Source organism: Ursus americanus, chromosome 10 (genome assembly GCF_024610735.1).
Source record: "Ursus americanus isolate L20-20 chromosome 10, mUrsAme1.1.p, whole genome shotgun sequence".
NCBI classification, from domain to species: domain Eukaryota; kingdom Metazoa; phylum Chordata; class Mammalia; order Carnivora; family Ursidae; genus Ursus; species Ursus americanus.
The window spans coordinates 50,218,747-50,240,381 of record NC_142136.1 but is presented as its reverse complement, the minus strand read 5'-3'; the positions used below and the strand labels follow the sequence as shown (position 1 = coordinate 50,240,381).

The following is a 21,635-nucleotide window of genomic DNA, read 5'->3' as shown; positions in this document are numbered from 1 at the left end:
ATACATTAAGACTAGAGACTAATAGTAGGACAGGAAACTTTCCCTGATCTGATCAGTTTTAGTGCACAAAACACCAAGTGGTGCCCATTAAATCAGCCAGAGCATGGAAAACATAAAATGATCTCTGTAAATGATATGACCTTACTTGTAAAACCCCTAACAATTCCATGGCACCTGGATGGCTCAGTCAGCTAAGTGTCTGATTCTTGGTTTTGGCTCAGGTCATGATCTCAGGGTCATGGGATCGAGCGCTGCGTCAGACTCTGTGCTGAGTGTGGGGCCTGCTTAAGATTCTCTCGCTCTCTGCCCTTACCCAAAAAAACAAAAACAAAACAAAACAAAAAAAACAAAACAAAAAAACCCAAAACCCTTAACAATTCCAAAAACAACAAAAACTGTTAAAACAAATGAATTCAGCAAAGTAACAGGATACAAAGTCAACACACGAAAGTAACAGGATACAAAGTCAACACACAAAACCAGTTGTATTTTTATACAGGAACAATGAAGAACCTAAAAAAAAACTACAAAAACAATTCCATTCACAATAGCATCAAAAAGAAGAAAATACTTAGGAATCAACTTAACCAAGGAAGTGAAAAACTTGTATAATGAAAACTACAAAATGTGGCTGAAAGTAGACACAAATAAATGGAAACACATCCCATGTTCATGGATTGGAACATTTAATACTATTAAAATGTCAATTCTTGTCAACTATACTTCAATAAAAAAAATTTTTAATGTCAATACTACCCAAAGAGATGTACAGATTCAATGTGATCACTATCAAAATCCCAATAACACTTTGTGTGTGTGTGGTTTTTTTTGCAGAAATAGAAAAGCCCATCCTAAAATTCACATGGACTCTCAAGGGACCCAAAATAGCCAAAACAAAGCTAAAAGAACAAAACCAGAGGACTCACACTCCAGATTTCAAAACTTACTAGAGTAAGTTATAGTACAGTAATCAAAACAGTGTGAGAATGGCATAAAGACTGACATAGGGACTACTGGAATATAACAAAGAGCCCAGAAATAAACTCCCACATATATGGTCAAATGATTTTTGACATAGATGCCAAAACAACTCATTGGGGAACAGACAGTCTTTTCCCAAATTGTGCTGGGAAAACTGGATACCCATACACAACAGAGTGAAGCTGGACCCTTACCTAATACCACATATAAAAATTAACTCAAGAACCTAAATGAAGGACCTAAGAAAATAAAACTCTTAGAGAAAACATAGGACAGAAGTTTGATGACACTGGATACAATGATTTCTTGGAGATGACACCAAAGGCATGTTACAAAAGAAAAAAGACAAACTGGACTTCATGAAAATTTAATTTTGTGCATTAAAAGGCACTACACAGAGTAAAAAATGAAAAGAAACCCACAGAATGGGAGAAAATATGTGCAAATTGGATAAGAGACTAATATCCAGAATATATAGAGAACTCCTAAAACTCAATAACAAAAACACAACACACTTCAAAAATGGGCAAAATACTTGAATAGACATTTCTTCAAAGAAGATATAAGAATGGCCAATCAGCATGTGAAAAGATGCACACCACCACTAATCATCATGGAAATGCAAACCAAAACTAAAAGGAGATACCACCTCACACCCAGGAAAATGACTACTATCAAAAACACAGAAAACAACTTTGATGGGAACACAAAATGGTACAGCCGCTCTGGAAAACAGTATGGTTACTGCCTCAAAAAACCATGACTAGAACCACCAAATGATCAGCACTCCACTTCTGGGTATATACCCAAAAGAAGGGGAAACAGGGTCTTGAAGAGATATTTGTACACTCACGTTCACAGCAACATTAGCCACAACAGCAAATGTGAAAACAACCTAAATGTTCATCGATGGATGACGGGATAAACAATATTTGGTATTTACACACAACTCAGCCTTAAAAGGGAAGGCAGTTCTGCAATATGCCACGACACGGATGAAGCTGGAGTACACTATGCTACATGAAATAAGCCAGTCACAAAAAGACAAATGCTATGATTCCACTTACATGAGGTACTCAGAGTACGCAAAATCATAGCGACAGAAAGTATAATGATGGTTGCCAGGGGCTGGGAGAAGGGGAAAATGGGAAGTTATTGTTTAATGAGTACAGAGTTTTAGTTCTAGAAGATGAAAAGAGTTCTGGGGATGGATAGTGGTGATGGCTGCATAATAATGTGAATGTATTCAATACCAATGAACTGTGCACTTAAAATAGTAAGACAGTAAACTTTATGTTTATGTTTATGTGTATTTTACCACAATAAAAAACAAACCAACCAACATGAGATTCTTGAAGTGTGCTCCTCAGAGTATTAACATCATTAATGTTTGCATTAGCAACACCTGGTAATTTGTTAGAGATACAAATTTTTTACCAAACCCCAGATTTACAGAATCAGAAACTCTGGGCCCAGCAATCTGTTTTTAGCAAGCCGTCCTGTTAATTCAGATACACACTAGAGATTGCAAACTGATATACATGTTACCCACAAAATCTACCAACTATCATTATAAGACAAAATTAAAGGTAACAGACATTTTTAGCCTACCATGACCAATCCCACCCCAACAATCTCACTTAGAATATCTGTAACTTTGAAACTTTCCAGGCTTAGACTTCAGTATTCCAGTTTAATTTACGGAGGCAGTTATTTTTTCATGAACTCACAATGCCATCTATTGGTAGCTGAAAAAACTGCAGCTAGAGCAGGTTTTAGGTAAAGGTGTAGTATCTTTGAATTTCTAGGGTAAAACATAATTTGTTTTAATAATTTAAAAAGTACAATGAAACATATACTGAAATTACACATAATTCTTTAAAAGGAATATAAAAAATACTGAACAAAACAGATCTCCAGCTTCAGGACTTCACAATAAAATCTGATTAAAGAAAAAAAATCAAGATAATCAAAGTCCACATGGAATCACCTAAATAAAAAAAGTGGAGAACACCAGCAATCCTGGTTCATTAGGCATACTTCTTTAATCTAAAAAATCTGGTTTCTAATCACTAACTTAGTAGTAAAGTGAAAATTAATTTTCCAAATTTGTCTATGAAATTAGTCTAAAGAATTTTATTGAGATATAAGGACCAATTTCAAGCTTACTTACCCTTTATATCTCAATGAGGAAGTAAACTTAACTCCTTTTTTATAAAACTTAATATGTAATGGATAATTTCTTGAAAACAGTATTTTGCCACTGCCATTAAATCAAGAAATCCAACCCACTTGAGTTCGTTATCTAAGATCACAATAAAAACTTAAAAGCCTCAAAATTGGCATTTTTTTTCTAGTTTCTTTTTTTTTTTATTTTAATGTGTTTTTATTATATTATGTTAGTCACCATACAGTACATCCCTGGTTTCTGATGTAAAGTTCGATGATTCATTAGTTGCGTCAAAATTGACATCTTAAATTATAAAGCCAAAATTTTTTATGAACTGAAAAACTTCCAAGTTCAACCCCCTTCTCTTGATTTAAATGTTTGTGATCAGGACTGAAGCAGCTTTATTTTTGCTCATAAAATCTAACTTGAGCAAATACTGTGACTACTGTAATTTCCTGAAGTATGGCCCTTGACCTGCTTTTCTTATGTGCAAGTTTAAAGAATTATTAACCTTAAAGGCAAAGTTCTAGAACGCCATATCCAATACACAATTTTGCACAATACAGATTTTTTACATACACATACAAATCACATGTCTAAAATAGTTACCGCAACACAAAAGCTACTGAAACTTTTTGGGTTTTACCCAAATTAAAAAAAACTAATAAGCACAATAATTTATCAACAAGTAACAAAACTGCTAGATTAACTTCCAATAAATGTATGATTGGTAGCGACAATTTTGGTTTTGAAGGAGCTAATCACAGAGATAAGTTGTCCAAAAACTACGACATTAAAATTAAGGAGTCTCCTGCAGAGATGAGGTGTGAGGATGGGGATGGTAAGATAAGGGAGGACCAGTTCTTGAACATCTTCTCTGAATCAACAAGCACTTTACAAATTTTATCATTTAATTAAAACACACATCAACCTTTAAGTATTGTCTTTTCCCAACTTTAAGATCCAAAAACAGACTCAGGTGATTGCTCGGACAAATAGTGATAGAATCAGGATTCCAAATCAGGCCTGGTTCCAAAACAATGCTCCTTTCCCTACACCAGTATTTCACAAAGTGTAGTGCATATAGTACAATACAAGATGATTATAATTAACTCAACAACTGAAATTTAAGTTTTATTTTTGCTTTATGTGTTTTATAAAAAATTATATTAGCACAAACCCATGGTTTTATGAAAAACAAAAAAGCAATCAAATTTAGTGAAAAATATGAAGTAAATTACACTATCAGTGTTACCTAGATTTGGTAAAAATCATGAGGGAGCTTAATAAATGCACGTCAGCAGACATTATACTATACTGTGAGGTCTTCCTAGGTAGGAAAAGCACTTGCTTTTATTTTCCTCTCCCCAAATTTAAAACTCTTTTTAAACAAAAAACTCATTCACATACATAATTATAATTATCATTAACTGTTGATCAGAATGTCTCAAAAATACCGGTTGGGGTGTTCTCTTATACTATTACCACTGCAAATAATGCCTTTTGGAATTTTTAAAGAAAGGGATTGTTTGACTCCCTTTTTTTCCTTTTAGTGAGAAATCTGTAATTCTCACAAAGATACATATATTCTTAATGTAGCTCTTCCATTACTTAGAGCATCTAAAAAAAAATTCCTTCATACTGCCCCGATGCAAATCAAATTTGCTTTCTTTAGTAATTACGCCCATATCACCTTCTAAAAACCTTCCAGTTTTCTGAAAGTAAATATGAAATAAAGCATTTTAATTTAGAATTTTACTGGACCATAACTGTGAAAGTTATTATTATACTGATGACAGAATCCTATTATTTTTATAATGTTATTCAGGTTCATTTTTTTCTAATTTACCTTCACAGCCGAAGTTAGATAGGAGATAGGTGTTAATTTTACACCTGCCTGAGTTACTTAAGAATAAAGAAAGAACCAAAGATACCTTACAGATAATGCACTCCAGGATTAAAATCCAGTATACTCACTACCCCTACCCCTACCAACAAATTATAGGTATCTCCCAGCCACAACAACCAAATGATTCAATACTTCTCATAAAAATCTTCCAATGAAGTTCATTCTCATTTTTCACCAAACAAGAGGCCAAGTTTTCTCTTCGTGCCCACTGTCTCCAGTTTCAAAAGGACACACATGGCCCCGTAAGTCTTTCAATGAGAAAGGATCTTGGACTATATTCATAGTATGGGCACATTTAACCTGAGAAAGAAAGGTCTTCTGGTAAACAGCCTGCCTTCCCTTCCTGTGTGTGGATAGCCATACACTTTTTGTTGTGACACTGAGGCTTTATCCTCTCAGAGGCTCCAGGGCACTGATACCCAGCTTCAGTGGAATCAAATGGACCTGTAACAACCTACACAAAACTTAATGATGATTCACTGTCTCCACTCAAGAGTCTGACACAGTGAATGGCTAGAGAGGAAAATGAGAAAATACTTTCCATTATAGGTGAGAAACGAAGTCCAAAATTAATCTGTACCTCCTTAGTCATTTTGGTTCCTTTAAGACACTAAACACACAAAGAATTATACAGACTATATAGCCTTGACAGCTGAACTAAAATTAAATAATAACTGATTGTATTAATAACTTTCTGTGCAAATACAGATCTTTACTGTTAGAGAAAGCCTATTTTTCTCAGTCATTAATCAGCAAAGTAAAAGACAAAAGTATAGAACACTAGAACATGTTAGGAAAAAGACACTGGAAAAAGGCAAGCAAAATAAACTTAAAACAAGCAGAAGTAAAGACATAAAAAAGATTAGAGTGAAAATCAGTGAAGTAGAAAAGGGGTCAACAAACCCAACTTGGCTCTCTGAAAAGATCAACAAAACTGGCAAACCTTTAGCAGACTGACCAAGGGAAAAAAAAAAGACTCAAATTATTAAAATTGAAAATGAAAGAGGAGACATTATTACTGACTTTACAGAAATAAAATGATAGAAGAATATGATGAACAACTGTATGCCAATATTGGATAACTGAGAGGAAATGGACAAATTTCTAGAAACACAAATTTCAGAAACCAAGTCAAAAAGAAATAGAAAATATGAATAAACCAATAACAAGTAAAGAGTTCTAATAGGTAATCAAAAACTACCCATAAAGAAAAGTCCAAGCCCCAATGGCTTCACTGGTAAATTCTGCCAAATATTTAATAACACCAATTTTTCATAAACTTTTCAAAAAGAAGAGGAAACACTTCTCAACTCATTATAAGGCCTTTATTACCTTAATACCAAAACCAGACAAAAACCTCACAAGAAAACTAAAGATCAGTACCTCTACGGAACAGACCCAAAAAATCCTCAATAAAATACTAGCAAATTGAACCCAGCAATATATAAAAAGAATTATACACCATGAGCAAGTGGGTTTTATCCCAGTAATGCAAGGTTGCTTTAACATCTGAAAATCAATTCATGTAAAACATCATAGCAAGAGAATAAAACACACACACACACAATCATCTCAATAGACAAAGAAAAAATATTTGACAAAATCCAACACGCTTTCATGATAAAAATGCTCAGTGAATTAGGAACAGAAAGGAACTTCTTCAACATTATGAAGGGCATATACACAGAATCCATGGTTAATATGATATTTTATGGAGAAAGACGATATGTTTTCTCCTAAGACCAAGAACAAGACATAGATGTCCACTCTAATCACTTCTACTGACCAGTGTACTGGAGGTTCTGAACAGGGGAATTAGTCAAGATAATGAAACTAAGGGGCACCTGGGTGGCTCAGTCATTAGGCATCTGCCTTCGGCTCAGGGCGTGATCCCAGGGTCCTGGGTTCGAGCCCCACATTGGGCTCCCTGCTCCGCTGGGAGCCTGCTTCTTCCTCTCCCACTCCCTCTGCTTGTGTTCCCTCTCTCGCTGGCTGTCTCTCTCTCTCTGTCAAATAAATAAATAAAATCTTTAAAAAAAGAAAGAAAATGAAACTAAAAGAATACAAAATGGAAAGGAAGAAATAAAACTTTCTACTTGCAGATGACATTATCTTGCACATAAAAATCCTAAGGAAAAGGAAAGGCAGGGGGCACCTGGGTAGCTCAGCCAGTTGAACGTCTGACTCTTGGTTTCAGCTCAGGTCAGAATCTCATGGGTCGTGGGATTAGGCCCCATTTACAGCTACATGCTCAGCATGGACTCTGCTTGAAGATTCTGTCCCCCTGCCCCTCCCCCATTTGTGCATGCTCACTCCCTCTCTAAAATAAATATATAAATCTTAAAAAGAAAACGCTTAGAAATCCATTACACCAACTATCAACAACGTATAATATATTAATAAGCAAGTTCAGCAAGGCTGCAGAATACTAGATCAATATAAAAAAATCAACTGTATTTTACATACTATCAATAACAATCTGAAAATAGAATTAGTAATTCCACTAGAATAGCATTAAGAACAAAATACTTAGAAGTAAATTTTACAAAAGATGTACAAGACTTGTATACTGAAATCTACAAAATATTGTTGAAAGAAATTAAAGAAGATAATGAATAAATGGAAAGACATCTAAAGTTCATAGACTGAAAAACTTAATACTGTTAAGGTGATCTACAGATTCAAAGCAATTCCTATAAAATTCCAGCTGGTTTCTTGTAGAAACTGAAAAGTTGATTCTAAAATTCAAATTAAAATAAAAGGAATCCTGAAGCATCAAAAGAATCTTGAAAAAGAACAAACTAGAAAGATTCATACTTCACTTCCTAATTTCAACCTATCCCAAAGCTATAGTAATCAAGACAATGTGGTACTAACATAAGGACAGACATATAGATTAGTGAAATAAAATTGAGAGTCCCAGAGATGAACCTTCACTGTGGTCCATTTATTTTCAACAAAACTGCCAAGACCTTTCAATAGAGAAAGAAGAGTCTTTTCAACAAAAGGTGCTGGGAAACTGGATAGTCACATGCAAAAGCAGGACTCCTGATTCACACCATATACAAAAATGACCTCAAAATGGATCAAAGACCTCAATGAAAGAACTAAAAATATAAAACTCTTAGTAGATATATATTAATCTTCATGACCCTAGATTTGAAATGGTTTCTTAGATATGACACAAAATCTCAAGCAACAAAAGGGAAAAAAGATAAACTGGACTTCATGAAAACTATAAGTTTTGTCATCAAAGGATACTTCCAAGAAAGTGAAAAGACAACCCACAGAATGGTAGAAAATATTTCCAAATCATTTCTCTGATAAGGAACATAAATTTACAATATACAAAGAACTCTTACAACTTAATAATAAAAAGACAAATAACCCAAAGGGTCTGAATGGACATTTCTCCAAAGAAGATTTACAAATGGCCAATAAGCACATGAAAAGCTGTTCAACATCATTGGTTCATCAGGGCGATGCTAACCAAATCCACAAGAGATGACTTTACACTCACTAGGATGGCTATAATCAAAAGCCAAATAATAACAAGTGGATTATTGGTGAGAATATATAGAAATCAGAATCCTCATATACTGCTTGTGGGAATGTAAAATGGTATAGTTACTTTGGAAAACAATCTGGCAGTCTTTTTAAAGTGCAAACACAGAGTTACCATTTGAACTAGCAATTCCATTCCTGGGTATATATACCTAAGAGAAATGAAAACGTACATGTAGGGGCACCTGGGTGGCTCAGTCTGTTAAGCATCTGACTTCGGCTCAGGTCATGATCTCAGAGTCTTGGGATCGAGCCCCGCATTGGGCTCCCCGCTCAGCAGGGACTCTGCTTGTCCCTCTCCCTCTGCCTGTCCCCCTGCTCATGTGTGTTCTCTCAAATAAATAAAATCTTAAAAAAAAAAAAAAAGGAAATGTACACGTAAAAACTTGCACACAAATATTCACAGCACCATTAGTCATAATAACTAAAAGGTAGAAACAATCAACGTGTCCATCGACTGCTAAAATGTGGTATAGCCACACAATGGGATATTATTTGGTGATAAAAGAGAATGAAGTAGTCATTCATGCTACCACATGGATGAAAATATCATGCTAAATAAAAAACAATAGAGTATGAAAGCTCACATATTATATTACTCCATTTGTATGAAATGCCCAGAACAGAAAAATCCATAGAAAAAAAAGTAGACTAGTGGTTACCTAATGTTAGAGGGGATGGGATTTCTTTTTGAGGTGATGAAAATTTTCTAAAATTACACTGTGGTGATGGTTACAAAACTCTGAATATATTAAAAATCACTGAATTGTACACTTCAAGTAGGTAGATATGTATCTCAATAAAGCTATTAACAACAACAAAAATACTGGGGGGAAGCTACTGGTATCTAGTTGGTAGAGGCCAAGGACACTGCTAAATATCCTATAACGCTAAGGACAGTCCCCTATGACAAATTATCTAGCCCAAGAGGTCACTAATGGAATTCTTTGCTGTGGAGCTGTCTTGCACATTGCAGAACGTTTAGCAGCATCCCTGGCCTCTATCACCACAGTGGTGATAACCAAAAATATCCCTTCAGGAACAAAATCCCCTCCCTCATTGCAACTTGAGAAATACTGCCCTAGAGAAAGAGGACCTTCCAAACTGTTTCTAAAACAATAGATGAACTTCCCTAATAGAAACAAAGATCAACAAACCTTGTTATATTACATTTTTAACCTCTTTATGTTAAAAAAAAAAAAACAACTATATCCATGGGAAAGCAAACACAAGAAGGTAAAACATTTAAGAGTACCTAACGCTGGTGAGGGTACAGTGAACCTTCCACACACACACACTGGTAGTGATAATACAAACTGGGGTCTAAAACCTCCTAGAAACCGAAGTACAACGCTTATTGAGAACCACAAAATGTACATACCTTTTACCTGTTAGTTTATTCTAAGAATTTGTGAGAAGGAAACAGTCCTGAGTAAAGCTATGTGTTCAAAGTTATTTATAATGTTTTTTTTTTTTTTAACAGTGAAAGCTTGGAAAACCAAAGGTCAACAATGGAGGTATGACTCCGATAAAAGAGCATGCAGTCATCAAAGAGGAAGATAAGACTATACAATAACACATAAAATGCTTACGAACTTGCAGGGGGAAAAAGGAAAAACAAAACTTTATGGTCAAAAATTATTACAGCTACATACAGATACCACAAATAAATTCACAGGGGAAAAACCCTGACAGGAATTACACAAAAAATGCTCTCCCTGCTTCTAAATTGCATATGCACAATTTAAAATGCTGCAGACATTTTAAAAATACTTTTTTTTACAATTGTACTACATCCTGGGCTAACTTCAAAAGATTATTTTATTTTCATGCTACCTGACTTGGATCATTCTTTAAGACTTGGAAGTTTATGAAACCATAATTGTTTATCAGCCTTAATCTCTTCTAAGTACCTCCTCCAGAGTTCAAATGCAGTGTTCAGCTAAAAGACTGGTTAGAAGTCAATTTTAAAAACACCCTTAGAAGTCACAAATACATGTGACCAAAACTATTTGAAAAGCATTTCCCATGCTTGTACATTTTTTCTTAGCATACTAAGTTCTGATAACCTGAACTCAATTTTCTGTGGTTTAATTCAGTACTCAAAAGCACTGGGTAAACATTCCTGTTTCAGGCTTAAAAATAACATTAAAGAGATGTCAAAGGTTCCTATATAAATTAATACATTCTCAGTGCCTTCTTTAAAAATGCAATTTCCATGCTGTATAAAATACCAACAAATGCTTCACATCTTTAGGATGGTAATTTGGGGTCAATACCGGAGGGATTTTAAAAAAAGAAAACTCTGGGGGCTCCTGGGTGGCAGAGCGGTTGGGCGTCTGCCTTCGGCTCAGGGCGTGATCCCGGCGTTATGGGATCGAGCCCCACATCAGGCTCTTCTGCTATGAGCCTGCTTCTTCCTCTCCCACTCCCCCTGCTTGTGTTCCCTTTCTCGCTGGCTGTCTCTATCTCTGTCAAATAAATAAATAAAATCTTTAAAAAAAAAAAAAAAAGAAAGAAAAAAGAAAATTCTGGGGCGCCTGGGTGGCTCAGTCAGTTAAGCGTCTGCCCTGAGGTCACGATCCTGGGGTCCTGGGACTGAGCCCCACATCTGGCTCCCTGCAGCAGGGAGTCTGTTCCTCTCTCTCCTATTCCCCCTGCCTGTGTGCTCTCTCTCTGTCAAATAAATAAAATCTTTCAAACAAAGAAAAGAAAAGTCTGTGCCCCTTGTGAAAACTGAGAGAGCCCGTGAATGCTCAATGGCCTAAGAGGAACAAATCCTTTAAAGAGCACTGTATTCAGAAGCTGCTGCAAGATGTTATTACAAAAGTAGTACAGGTGTCCCGGGCTTTTCAAAAGCTCACACCTCTCGTGATACCACTTCACTTTTACCAAAGACCGATGTTGGAATCTTTGCTTTCACAAAAAAAGGCAAAAAGTGAAAACAGTGCTCAGGATTTGTTTTGCAGTGAGCCCGTATAGGCATCCCGCACTCTGAACATCTAGAGGGACACCACCAAGCCCAGTCTCTCAGGAAGGACACTCAGCATCAAGTCACCATAGATGTGAACTGTGTCTGTAAGCATTTGTGCTTTATCTCAATTTATTTTGTGTATCTGTTAGCAAGATGTGTCCTAAGACATTAGAAAAGCCAAAGAAAGGTCATTTTTGGGCCTGGGAATATCAAAAAATTTTCAAATATAAATTAATGTTCAAGAGATTCTCCATATAAATTAATGCCAATTGCTCTTCAAACTTTACACCATTTCAGCTTATGAGAAATTTCATAGGAACGCTCTACTTTCAGGTGGCAGGAGAAACCTGTATTCAAACTCACACATGTAAGTTCTCTATTATTTCTGACGTCTCATCTCACCTTTCTTCTCTCACCCTTGCCCAAAAGAGTAAGGGAGGAATTTTGGCAAATGTTATTTTAAATAACTTACAGAAATTATTGGTAGGCACTGTTCCATGTTTTCACATGAATCAAACACTATTTACCAAAAAGTGACAGCAGTGCTACTACAGTCAAATAAAGCATACTACAGACATTAACGAACTAGAAACTTTTTAAAAAATATAAATGACACCTTTTACTTATGGAGCACTAAATATTATCAGTTGTCCCATTTTGTTTATGAAAACTGCTTCCCCAGAAAAGAAAGTGTCAATCAGTTATACCACCTATCATTGACCTTGTTTTCAATATTTTATATTCACGATTACTGCTAGTTTACAAATTATGGGTAAAAACTAAACTCATAATTGACAGGTTTCACTACAAATATTTTAGCACTTCTAATAAAATCTTCTCTTTATCCACTAGTAGCTTTCAGAAATTCTGACTACAGAAAAGAGCACAAGACTTTATACCTTAAGAAAGAGAAAACAATGCCTGGAAACAGAAGTATAACTTGTTTTCTATTTGTTTTTAATTTTCCAATTACCTAATTTAAGACCTATTTTCAAGTGCCTATTTTCTAATTTTAAAGGTAGAAAAATATTATTCTCCTTATGCAAGAATGAGCCAAAACTATCCTTATTTATTAAAATGTTGCTTACTAGTTAAAACTAATAATACTCTGTAGACCAAATGGCATTTTGTTGCACTAACTCAATTATCTAAGCTCTAACATTAAAAGCATGCAAAACAAACTTTAAAAATCCAAAAACTATGAAATAATACATCATGAAATACTTAAATATAGACTTCTAGTGTCAATATCAAATTTAAAAGTCTACAAGAAAAGTATACCCATTAAAAACAACAACCTTTATAATCTTAGTGCTTTTATAAAAGCCTTTATTCTGTAAATTTCACAGATTGACATTTCCTTTGATAGTATTTATCCTACATACATATATTCATCTATGATTAAACTAAGGTGAATATATTACTAGAATAGAGAAAATTATTAAATCATAGCATATTATTTACATGGAAATCTTTCTATCATAAGTTAGTAAAAAGATTATAGCAAAACTGAATAAAGACCAAATTTTACCTTTTCTGTATTGTAATATAAAGATTTCAAAGTAGTAAACAAGGGTGGGCAGCCTTTACTGAAGTTAACCCTCAGGAACTTATCCATTAGTTCTCTAAATTTTTCACCTAGAAACAAAAGTGTACTTTGTTATACTTCAGTTGATGCAAACAGTTCTCAAAATGATTTTACAAATAAAAATAAAGCTCCCTCAAAAATAATGATCCCCCATCCTATTTTTAAACCCAAAAGTCTGTCAGCATTATTACTTGATGGTTACCACCAAAAAAGGATAATACTAAATATCTTAGTTGGCAACTCTACTTTTCCCTAGATCTAGGTTTAAAATATCTTCAAAGAACACTTCAAAAGAGAAGTAAACAAAATGATTGTGCAGCTTTAAGTAGAGGAAAAAGTTACTTACTATCCATTCTGAATATAGTCCCCATAGCAAGTCTCCTTCCTAATCTCACTGACTAGCACAGACTTAGTCCTCATTTGCAGATACTTTATAAAGCACTCTGCAAACTATAAAAAGATTCTATTGTAACCAGCACTATATTCAGTTAGCAGCCAAAATATCTTTTTAAGCACGAAAGCAGAATTTGAAATGTTCTCCAAATCAACTAGTGCTTACTTCAATACTCATTCCGCAATCCTCTTTCAAGCACCCGCCATGTGTCAGGCACTGTTCTAGGTATTAAGGACAGAGCCGTAATTAAAACAATTAAAATAAAATCCTACCCTCATGGAACTTAACATTCCAGTGGGTAAGATGGATAATAAGTAAAATAAACTTTTATTAGACATTAGACTGAGCCCCAGAGCATTTTAACATTAGAATTAAAATAAATACCCTATTTGCAACATCAAGTAAATAATTCTATTATTGTTAAACCCTTACAAAAAAACTTGGCATCACTTTCTGGAAGCAGAAAAAATTGGAAAAATTTTAATTTTAAATACAACATGACCTTTAACTTAGTTAAAGCTTTAACTTTTTTGAGAGGAAGAGTTAATATATAAGGACATGGATTTGTTCACTCATTTTTAAAAAAAAAGATACATATGTCATAAATGGCTTCATCTAAAGTAAAACTACTGAAACTACCTCTTAAGGTTTTATTATGAATCACAACACTTGACAAAAAAATACCAACAAGCCTAAGTGTTTCTTTTTATTTGTTGTGACTGGTTTTATGAACAAAACATGCGTACTTGATATAATTTGATGTCATAAGAATTTGAAAAAGATTAAATTTTATTGAGGGGAAGGAAAGTTTATCAAAAACAGGTTCGACATTCGTTAACTCAAGTTACTATAAAGACTGTTTTTAGATAATCTCTAATCTTTTATTAGATCATACACAAAGTGTTAAGTGTTTTGAAAATCAGATTACCAAGACAACACAAAATTTCACTCTGGGTTAAATATATATCACTACTTCTTTAAAACTCAAAAGTAGTTCCAGAGCTCAAGTCTTTCTAGCACTTTCTCTGACATAAGGCAAAAGTTAACAATATTGTGGTGGACAGTGAGATGCAGGTACTTAGAGAAATGTGCATTCTTCCACCTCCTATGTGTGTGACCCTGGGCAAGTAACCTGTCCCCTAAAATCGTCACTTTCCCCATTGCAGGTGAGGGCAACAACGCCAGCAGCCTCAAGACTACTCCTGCGTGGCTCAAACCAGATCAGTACATAGCAGTAAAAAGAGCGTCCAGCATAAAGTAACCACTCAATAAATGTCTATCGTGAGAGGCCTTGATATCTGACAGCTACTGTATTTCTATAGTTAAGAATCTCTTCCTGGGGTGCCTGGGTGGCCTAGTCAGTTAAGTATCTGCCTTCAGCTCTGGTCATGATCCCAGGGATCCTGGAATCCTGGGATCATGCTCAGTGGGAAGTCGGCTTCTCCTTCTGCCCCTCCCCCCTGCTCGTGCTTGCTCTCTTTCTCAAATACATAAATAAAATTAAATCTTAAAAAAAAAAGAAAGAGTCTTTTCCATATTTGCTGACATCAGCTGAGAAAACAAGCATTTTATCTTCATGGCTATTCTCAACTCCTCTTCTTGGTCAACTTTCTCAGTCAATTCGGACCACCCTGGCAGACTGGAGTTAAAATACAATATACTCAACTCTCGATTATCCATAATACTGAAAGCCTCATCTCCCCTTAAACTGTTATTTAGACTGTGCGGCTACGAGAAAGAAGGAGGGAGTTCTTTCTGTGGGAATATAAGTACAGATACAGAAGAGAAAAACCAAGCGCACAGCAATCTATGCTATTACCACTTTTGAACAGAGGAGGGAGAAAAAAGGACAGCTATACACAAACCCTCACCTCATACATTTTTGCTTGTATATGCACAATTTATTTATGCAAGAATATGCTACTTACTGGTAACAATGGCAGCCTCTAGAGAAGTAAACTTGGTGGTTAGGGGATAAACAAGAAAAAACTTTGCACTTAAAAACCCTTTTATAATCTTTTATCTGGAACTGTAAGAATGCATTACCTAAACAAGAAGCCTACAGATAGCTACTCAAATGCTCCGTCACACACTATATTCCAAAACTACTTACCATTGCCCATCTCATAAATGCTTTCTTTAGGCATAAGAAAAACCCTTTCACAAAAACAATCTTCTTCCTAGTTATTTTTAAATGATTTTTAGTAGCCACACCCCCTCCCACGCCAGTCCTTCCTTTAGGGGAAAAGACCATCACTCATTATGTGCCTGTTTAGCATTACAGCTTTTTACCAAACAGGTCATCTGTCTACAGATGCTATGCTAATTCTTCTCTGGATGTACAGTGTGGATTCAAATAAAAATTGCTGTCTCAAAATCCACTGCTAAAATAATTAACACAATCAGCAAGATAAGACTGTATGATTCACTGGGAATTTATTCTAAATAATGGAGAATGTTCCCACTATAAAAAAGAAACGATAATTATGTGACCTGATGGAGGTGTTAGCTAATACGCTATGATACCACTATGGTAATATTATAATGTATAAATGTACCAAATCAACAGCTGTACACCTTAAATTTATATAATGTTATAAGTAGTATATCCGAATGGAGCAAAATTTGATTAGAAGCTTGTATTTAATACTCTGGAATCATCTCCCTCCCTCGCTCACCTGCATAATAAAACAGAAAATGATGAATTAAACTAGTTCTTTGGAAAAGTAGCTATATTCCTGCATTATTTTCACAGCACTTAGTGTTTTAGGCTGTTGGAAAATCTACCTAGGACTACTGTGTTCACTACTCAATAGTTTTAAGCCTTTTAATCTAAAAACTGAAAAACCTTTTTTTCAAAACTTTCACCTTACATTCTCAAGTTCCATCATGTTTCTTTGATAAAAATCTTATTGCTTTTGATAATGCCAAGATATCTTTCTTATTATACATAAAAATATTTCTAGAGAGGCAAAACACCATGAAGGCTTCTACACAGGTATAATTAGGTATCCGTATAATTTTATTTATGCTCACTGGTGCTTTGTAAATCCGTATGTGTTAGGACCTCACAGTGATGTCGATCTTGAAGCCCACACCATCAGACCCTTCAACTGAGCCCCATCTTGTATAAAGATACCTTTAGCATTTCAAAGACAGAATGCTCAGAGGGTCCAGGATAATTCCACTTAAACCGAAATCGCACTCTACAATCCACAGTTGGTTCCAAGCTGTCTTTCAGTAAAAATATATTTCCTATCATGTACTAAGAGCTTTCAGCAAACTTTCTGAACTATGAAAAAAATTGGGGCACTATAAATTTGAAGCTCCATGTTCCATAAAGGAACAAGAGACCTAAGATATCTTGTTAATAATCTTAAAGTTAAATGAGATTTCTTTCTTTCCTAGGAGTCAAATGAATGCATTTGAAAGCTCCAAATGAACAGAATATCCCCACTCACAATGTGACATAAGACACACACAGACTGATTTAAAAAAAGAAGCCAGACACAAAAGGCCACATATGGTATGATTCCACTTCTATGACATGTCCAAAACAGGCAAATGCACAAGTTCAGGAAGTAGATTAGTGGTTGCCTGGTACTGGGCGTGCGGGGAGTGGCCGCTAACGAGTGTGAGGTTTCTTTTGGGAGTGATGAAAATTTTCTGAAACCAGAGAGTGATAATGGTTGCACAATTCCATGAATACACTGAAACACTGAGCTGCATACTTTAAAAAGTGAATTTAATGGTATGTGAATTATATTTCAAAAGCTGTTATTTAAAAAAAGACATACAGAAACATGGGGCCAAGCATCTTCAATAAAACACTTTTACTATGGGAATGCTCCTCCTTGCACAGGAGATCCCATCTCAGAAATTCACAATGCATGTATCAAAGTTCTAACAAGTCCCCAAAGTTCTAACAAGTCAGAAACCTAACTGCTGGGTTCAACCCAAAATTTCCCCAACTCACTTGACTGAAGAGTATCTCAGCATAACAGTTACCCTCCCCACTGAGCCTGATACTATCCACTTGAGCTTAATGTTCCCTGAAAAACACCAGGGAAATCTGCTTTCAATATTTCATAAAGCGGAAACAAAAATGGGAGGATCAGAAGAATACTATTTATCATCTGAGATGCACCAGCGCACTAAGATGCACTAGTGGAACATGAACTGTTTACAACAAACTCGTACCAACTGTCTAACATAATACATTTCTAACAGGTACTTCATATATTTTTAAAGTCAATCAACTAAAAAACTTTTCAATTTCCACGAACCTTTTGATAAAGAAAATTATAACCCAATTATTTAAATATTTCCACTATAGATGAAAATTCATTAGAAAATATACTGCCTCCTCACCCCATGCCTAGAGTAGATTTTTTTCAGTTGCATTAGTTTTCTAGGGTGACTTGTATCAAAAGACATTCGAGAAGTCCCAATAAATAATAATCTATAGCACTTTCAACTAAAAATAGAGACAACTTTAAGAAAAAGGCACAATTTTCTATAAAATCATCAAAAAGATATTAACTACCTGAAGAACGAATATACTTTTACCTCCTCTACAGCCCCAAAGCGAAGGGGTTCCACTGCCTGCACCACTTGGATCCAGGTCATGAATATACTGCTCTTCAATAAAAGCGAGTCGCAATACCTGCCACAGGTATTTACATCAAGTACAAAAGCAGGGAGGGGGGTTGTTTTGTTTTTCTAGAGATACAAAATACATGGAGCTCTCTAAAAACAACAGCATGCACAGGCAAATTTCAGGACAGCGGACAACTTTGAGAGAGGGCCTTCAAGGGAATGGCGATGTTCTTCAACACTGTGGCGGCTCACCACGCTTTCTGTGAATTTATGCTCTAAAAAGAAAACCTAAAACTTCAAAACTTCTACCGCTTAAATCACAATACCTCACATGTAATTTGTCATCAATTCCAGGGCACTTAATTTATCTTCTAAATCTGGTGTTTAATATTTAAAGTCACGTAAGAAAAACAATCTTATATAGATAACTTCTGATACTTGAAACCAACATTGAGCTACACGCTAAACACTCTTATTAACACATGCACAGTAAGTTCACAACTCATCGTTCCCACCCCCAAGACTGGTGTAGATGTAAAGTAAACTCTGTACCAGAAACAAGTTTTTTAAATGTGAATGATGTTGAATAACAAATAATCAGTGTTACAAAAGATATCCTAATATTACCTGGGGCAAGATTCAAAGGTAATCTTCTAGGTGAAATTGCTCTGGGGTGCTGCTTACTAATTTCTTCATAAATCTGAAGCCTCTCTTCTAAAGTGCCTATTATCAGTAAATATGTGTGAGATTCAAAGCATCAGAATTTTATCTATGATAAAATGCTAATAAACGTTAAAAATCGTTATAAATAAAGGTTGCATTGTCAATATTAAAGCTGCGCTCAATTTTTTTAAACATTAAAAACACTGGTGGTGAAATAATATGATCAGCAAAACACCACTTTAAACCCAATCTCCACAGGAACCCAAAACTTCATCACAAGGGAGTCTACATCCAACTCAAATCATACGCATACAAGACACAAAGACTCAAGATACACAGCGCTTCTCTTACATTCCTTAGTGCACAACCCACGGAAAGAAAGTGCTCCTTTGTAACTTTTGTTACACAACTTCTCTAGCTCGGTGAAGCCTACACACATCCCCAGAAAAGGCTGTAACGCTTACTGATTAGGTTTCAGCATCAAGAATGTCAATGTTTTATAGTTTAAAAAATGAACTAAATTTTTAAGGTAGCTTTGACACTTAAAATCTTCAATGTAAATCCATTAAAAAGAACCCCACTAGTACAGATTGTTTAAAGTGGCAATTATTTCTCCCTGTAAATACAATGATATAAAATATACTTCTAAAAGAGAGTTGTGTCTTCCCTCCCAACCAACCTAATTTTATAGCACTCAATAGAGGATCTATATATAAACTACATGTTACTCTGCAATAACAACTTGCAAAGTATGATCTGGGTCTACTTCGTTATTCTAAAATAATATCCTGCATAATTTTCAAAGAGAGATTATATGCATTATTTCATATAAGCAATAAGGCAACTTACAGGATAATTTTAAGAAAAAGCAAACAAACCTGATTTTAAACTATAAAGTTTTTAATTGATTTTAATTCAGAAAACAGAAATATTATTGTAAGAACGCTTGATGCTAGCGATCAAGGTATCTCTGTACTAAGTGCAGTGTTCACTATCAAGATTATAAATACAATACTTAAAAAAGTAATGTTTGATTTTGTTTAGACTCTTTCCTTCCCCCAGTAGTATGTTTTGGAGCTCCAATGTGCTGGGATTCAAAATCTGGGATATAGGAAAGATAATTTTCATATTCTGTCAACAATTTGGAGACTTCAAGAAATATCAAGGACCCTTATACTAAAATTTACATGAACACTATATTTTTTTTACACGAAGACTATTTGCTGCATATTTTAAATAAGCAGGTCTCATATTTAGGCCTACTCTTAAGAGAATAAAAAAAAATTCTCCACTATACCAGATATAACAAGTCTTACAAATGTAGTAAAATTAAGACAAAACCAAACCATTTCAACGCCCTATTTGAAGTCACAAGTTGGAGCTCCAGAACTTACCATGGGGGAGAAAAGGTCCTAAGGAACCTAAAAAGATAAAGTAATGTAATTAGTTTTGTAATCAATACATTTTATAGTAAGCATGGATCTTGACATGGAACATATACTCATTTTACTAAACATTTAAATACCTGTGTTATAAACTACATGTCAGTAACTGATAGTTTAAAGAAAAACATTATAGTTATCTCACCTTTCCAACCTTCAAACATATGACTTTTGTCCTGATTTTTAAAAAACACAAATTATTGATCTAATTCATATTTTAATTTTCATCATTTTCTTAAAAACAATTTAAGGGAAAAAATTAATGATTTGTGATACTAAATTTTAAACACAGAAAACCTGGATTAATCTGTAACAGTGATTAGGGTACAACAAATTTTTCTCATAGCTCATACTTCTATAAATGAATATGAATAGCTACCTATTTTTACCATATTTTTTAAATTTAAAAGTTCTGCTGTTTCAACCCCCTTGAGCCATATTTTCATAATTATTTCAGCCATGTTTTTATCCAAGTAAATCTATTAGGACTATTACTGCTCTTTTCATTTAATTATGAGAAAATTTGGAAAAATACTGCAGATTTCTAAAAAGGACAGGTTACCTAATTTGAAAAGAAAATATGTAAAATGTTGCTCTACACAAATTAACCTAGTTTGAAATTAAGAGAATAATTTGCATGTTGATGCTGTACACTACATACCCTCAGCAAAATTTCTTTGGCCTAATTCTTATGTTTAAAGGCTGAGGGTAACAAACCTCTAATTCTTTAAAAAATATTAAATTTCCCAGAGAGGGAATGCTCGCTTTCTTCCCCAGTCTCAAGTTAGTATAAATTGGTAACATTTTGGGGGGTCAAGGAACTTAAAATTATCTGTGAGCATTTGTCACTTAAGTATAATCAAATATCTAAATTCCTCTTCACTGCCATGTTTAACCCATGATCTTCCTAAATGGAAAAATAAATGCTTTTTTGTCCTCAAATATTATTACAACTGTGCATTTACTTCAAATACTGGTTAAGATTAGGTAGAGGAGAAAAATCATTACATACTAAGTTGCAGAGCTCTTTCCAAGCCTTCATAATAACACCAATTTTCTGCATTCCGATCAATCAAGTTTTTGAATACTTCACTGGCTTCTTTTAATCTTCCCAATTTCAACAGCATTTCCCCTAAAATTAAGTTTAAATTCACATTCATTTTACTTAAACATTAAATACCTTTCTGATCTCACAGATTTCACTAAGCGTTATTAGCATAATAGATGTTTACGAAAGACAGAACCTTATGTGCTTCCCTTTGGGCATGTTGCATTTTATACAACTAAACACAGATTAATTCACAGCTTGTCTTCAGAAATGAACCTTCATTTACACATTCGATTATACTAA

The 21,635-nt window shown here is 34.6% G+C and overlaps 1 protein-coding gene across 5 annotated transcripts in view; it reads right to left on the bottom strand.

The window, feature by feature from the left end:
* Window positions 1-21,635, bottom strand: part of NAA16 (N-alpha-acetyltransferase 16, NatA auxiliary subunit) — a 62,143-nt gene that overhangs the window by 23,571 nt on the left and 16,937 nt on the right. For 2 of the 5 annotated variants that reach the window (XM_045811106.2, XM_045811105.2), the window contains exons 7-10: window positions 21,297-21,416; window positions 20,237-20,263; window positions 18,807-18,902; window positions 13,130-13,236 (exon numbers count right to left, since the gene is read on the bottom strand). In XM_045811106.2, the coding sequence (XP_045667062.1) occupies window positions 13,130-13,236; window positions 18,807-18,902; window positions 20,237-20,263; window positions 21,297-21,416 (350 nt within the window). The remainder of the gene's footprint in view (window positions 1-13,129; window positions 13,237-18,806; window positions 18,903-20,236; window positions 20,264-21,296; window positions 21,417-21,635) is intronic. The other 3 variants (XM_045811108.2, XM_045811107.2, XM_045811110.2) reach the window with 2 other exon arrangements.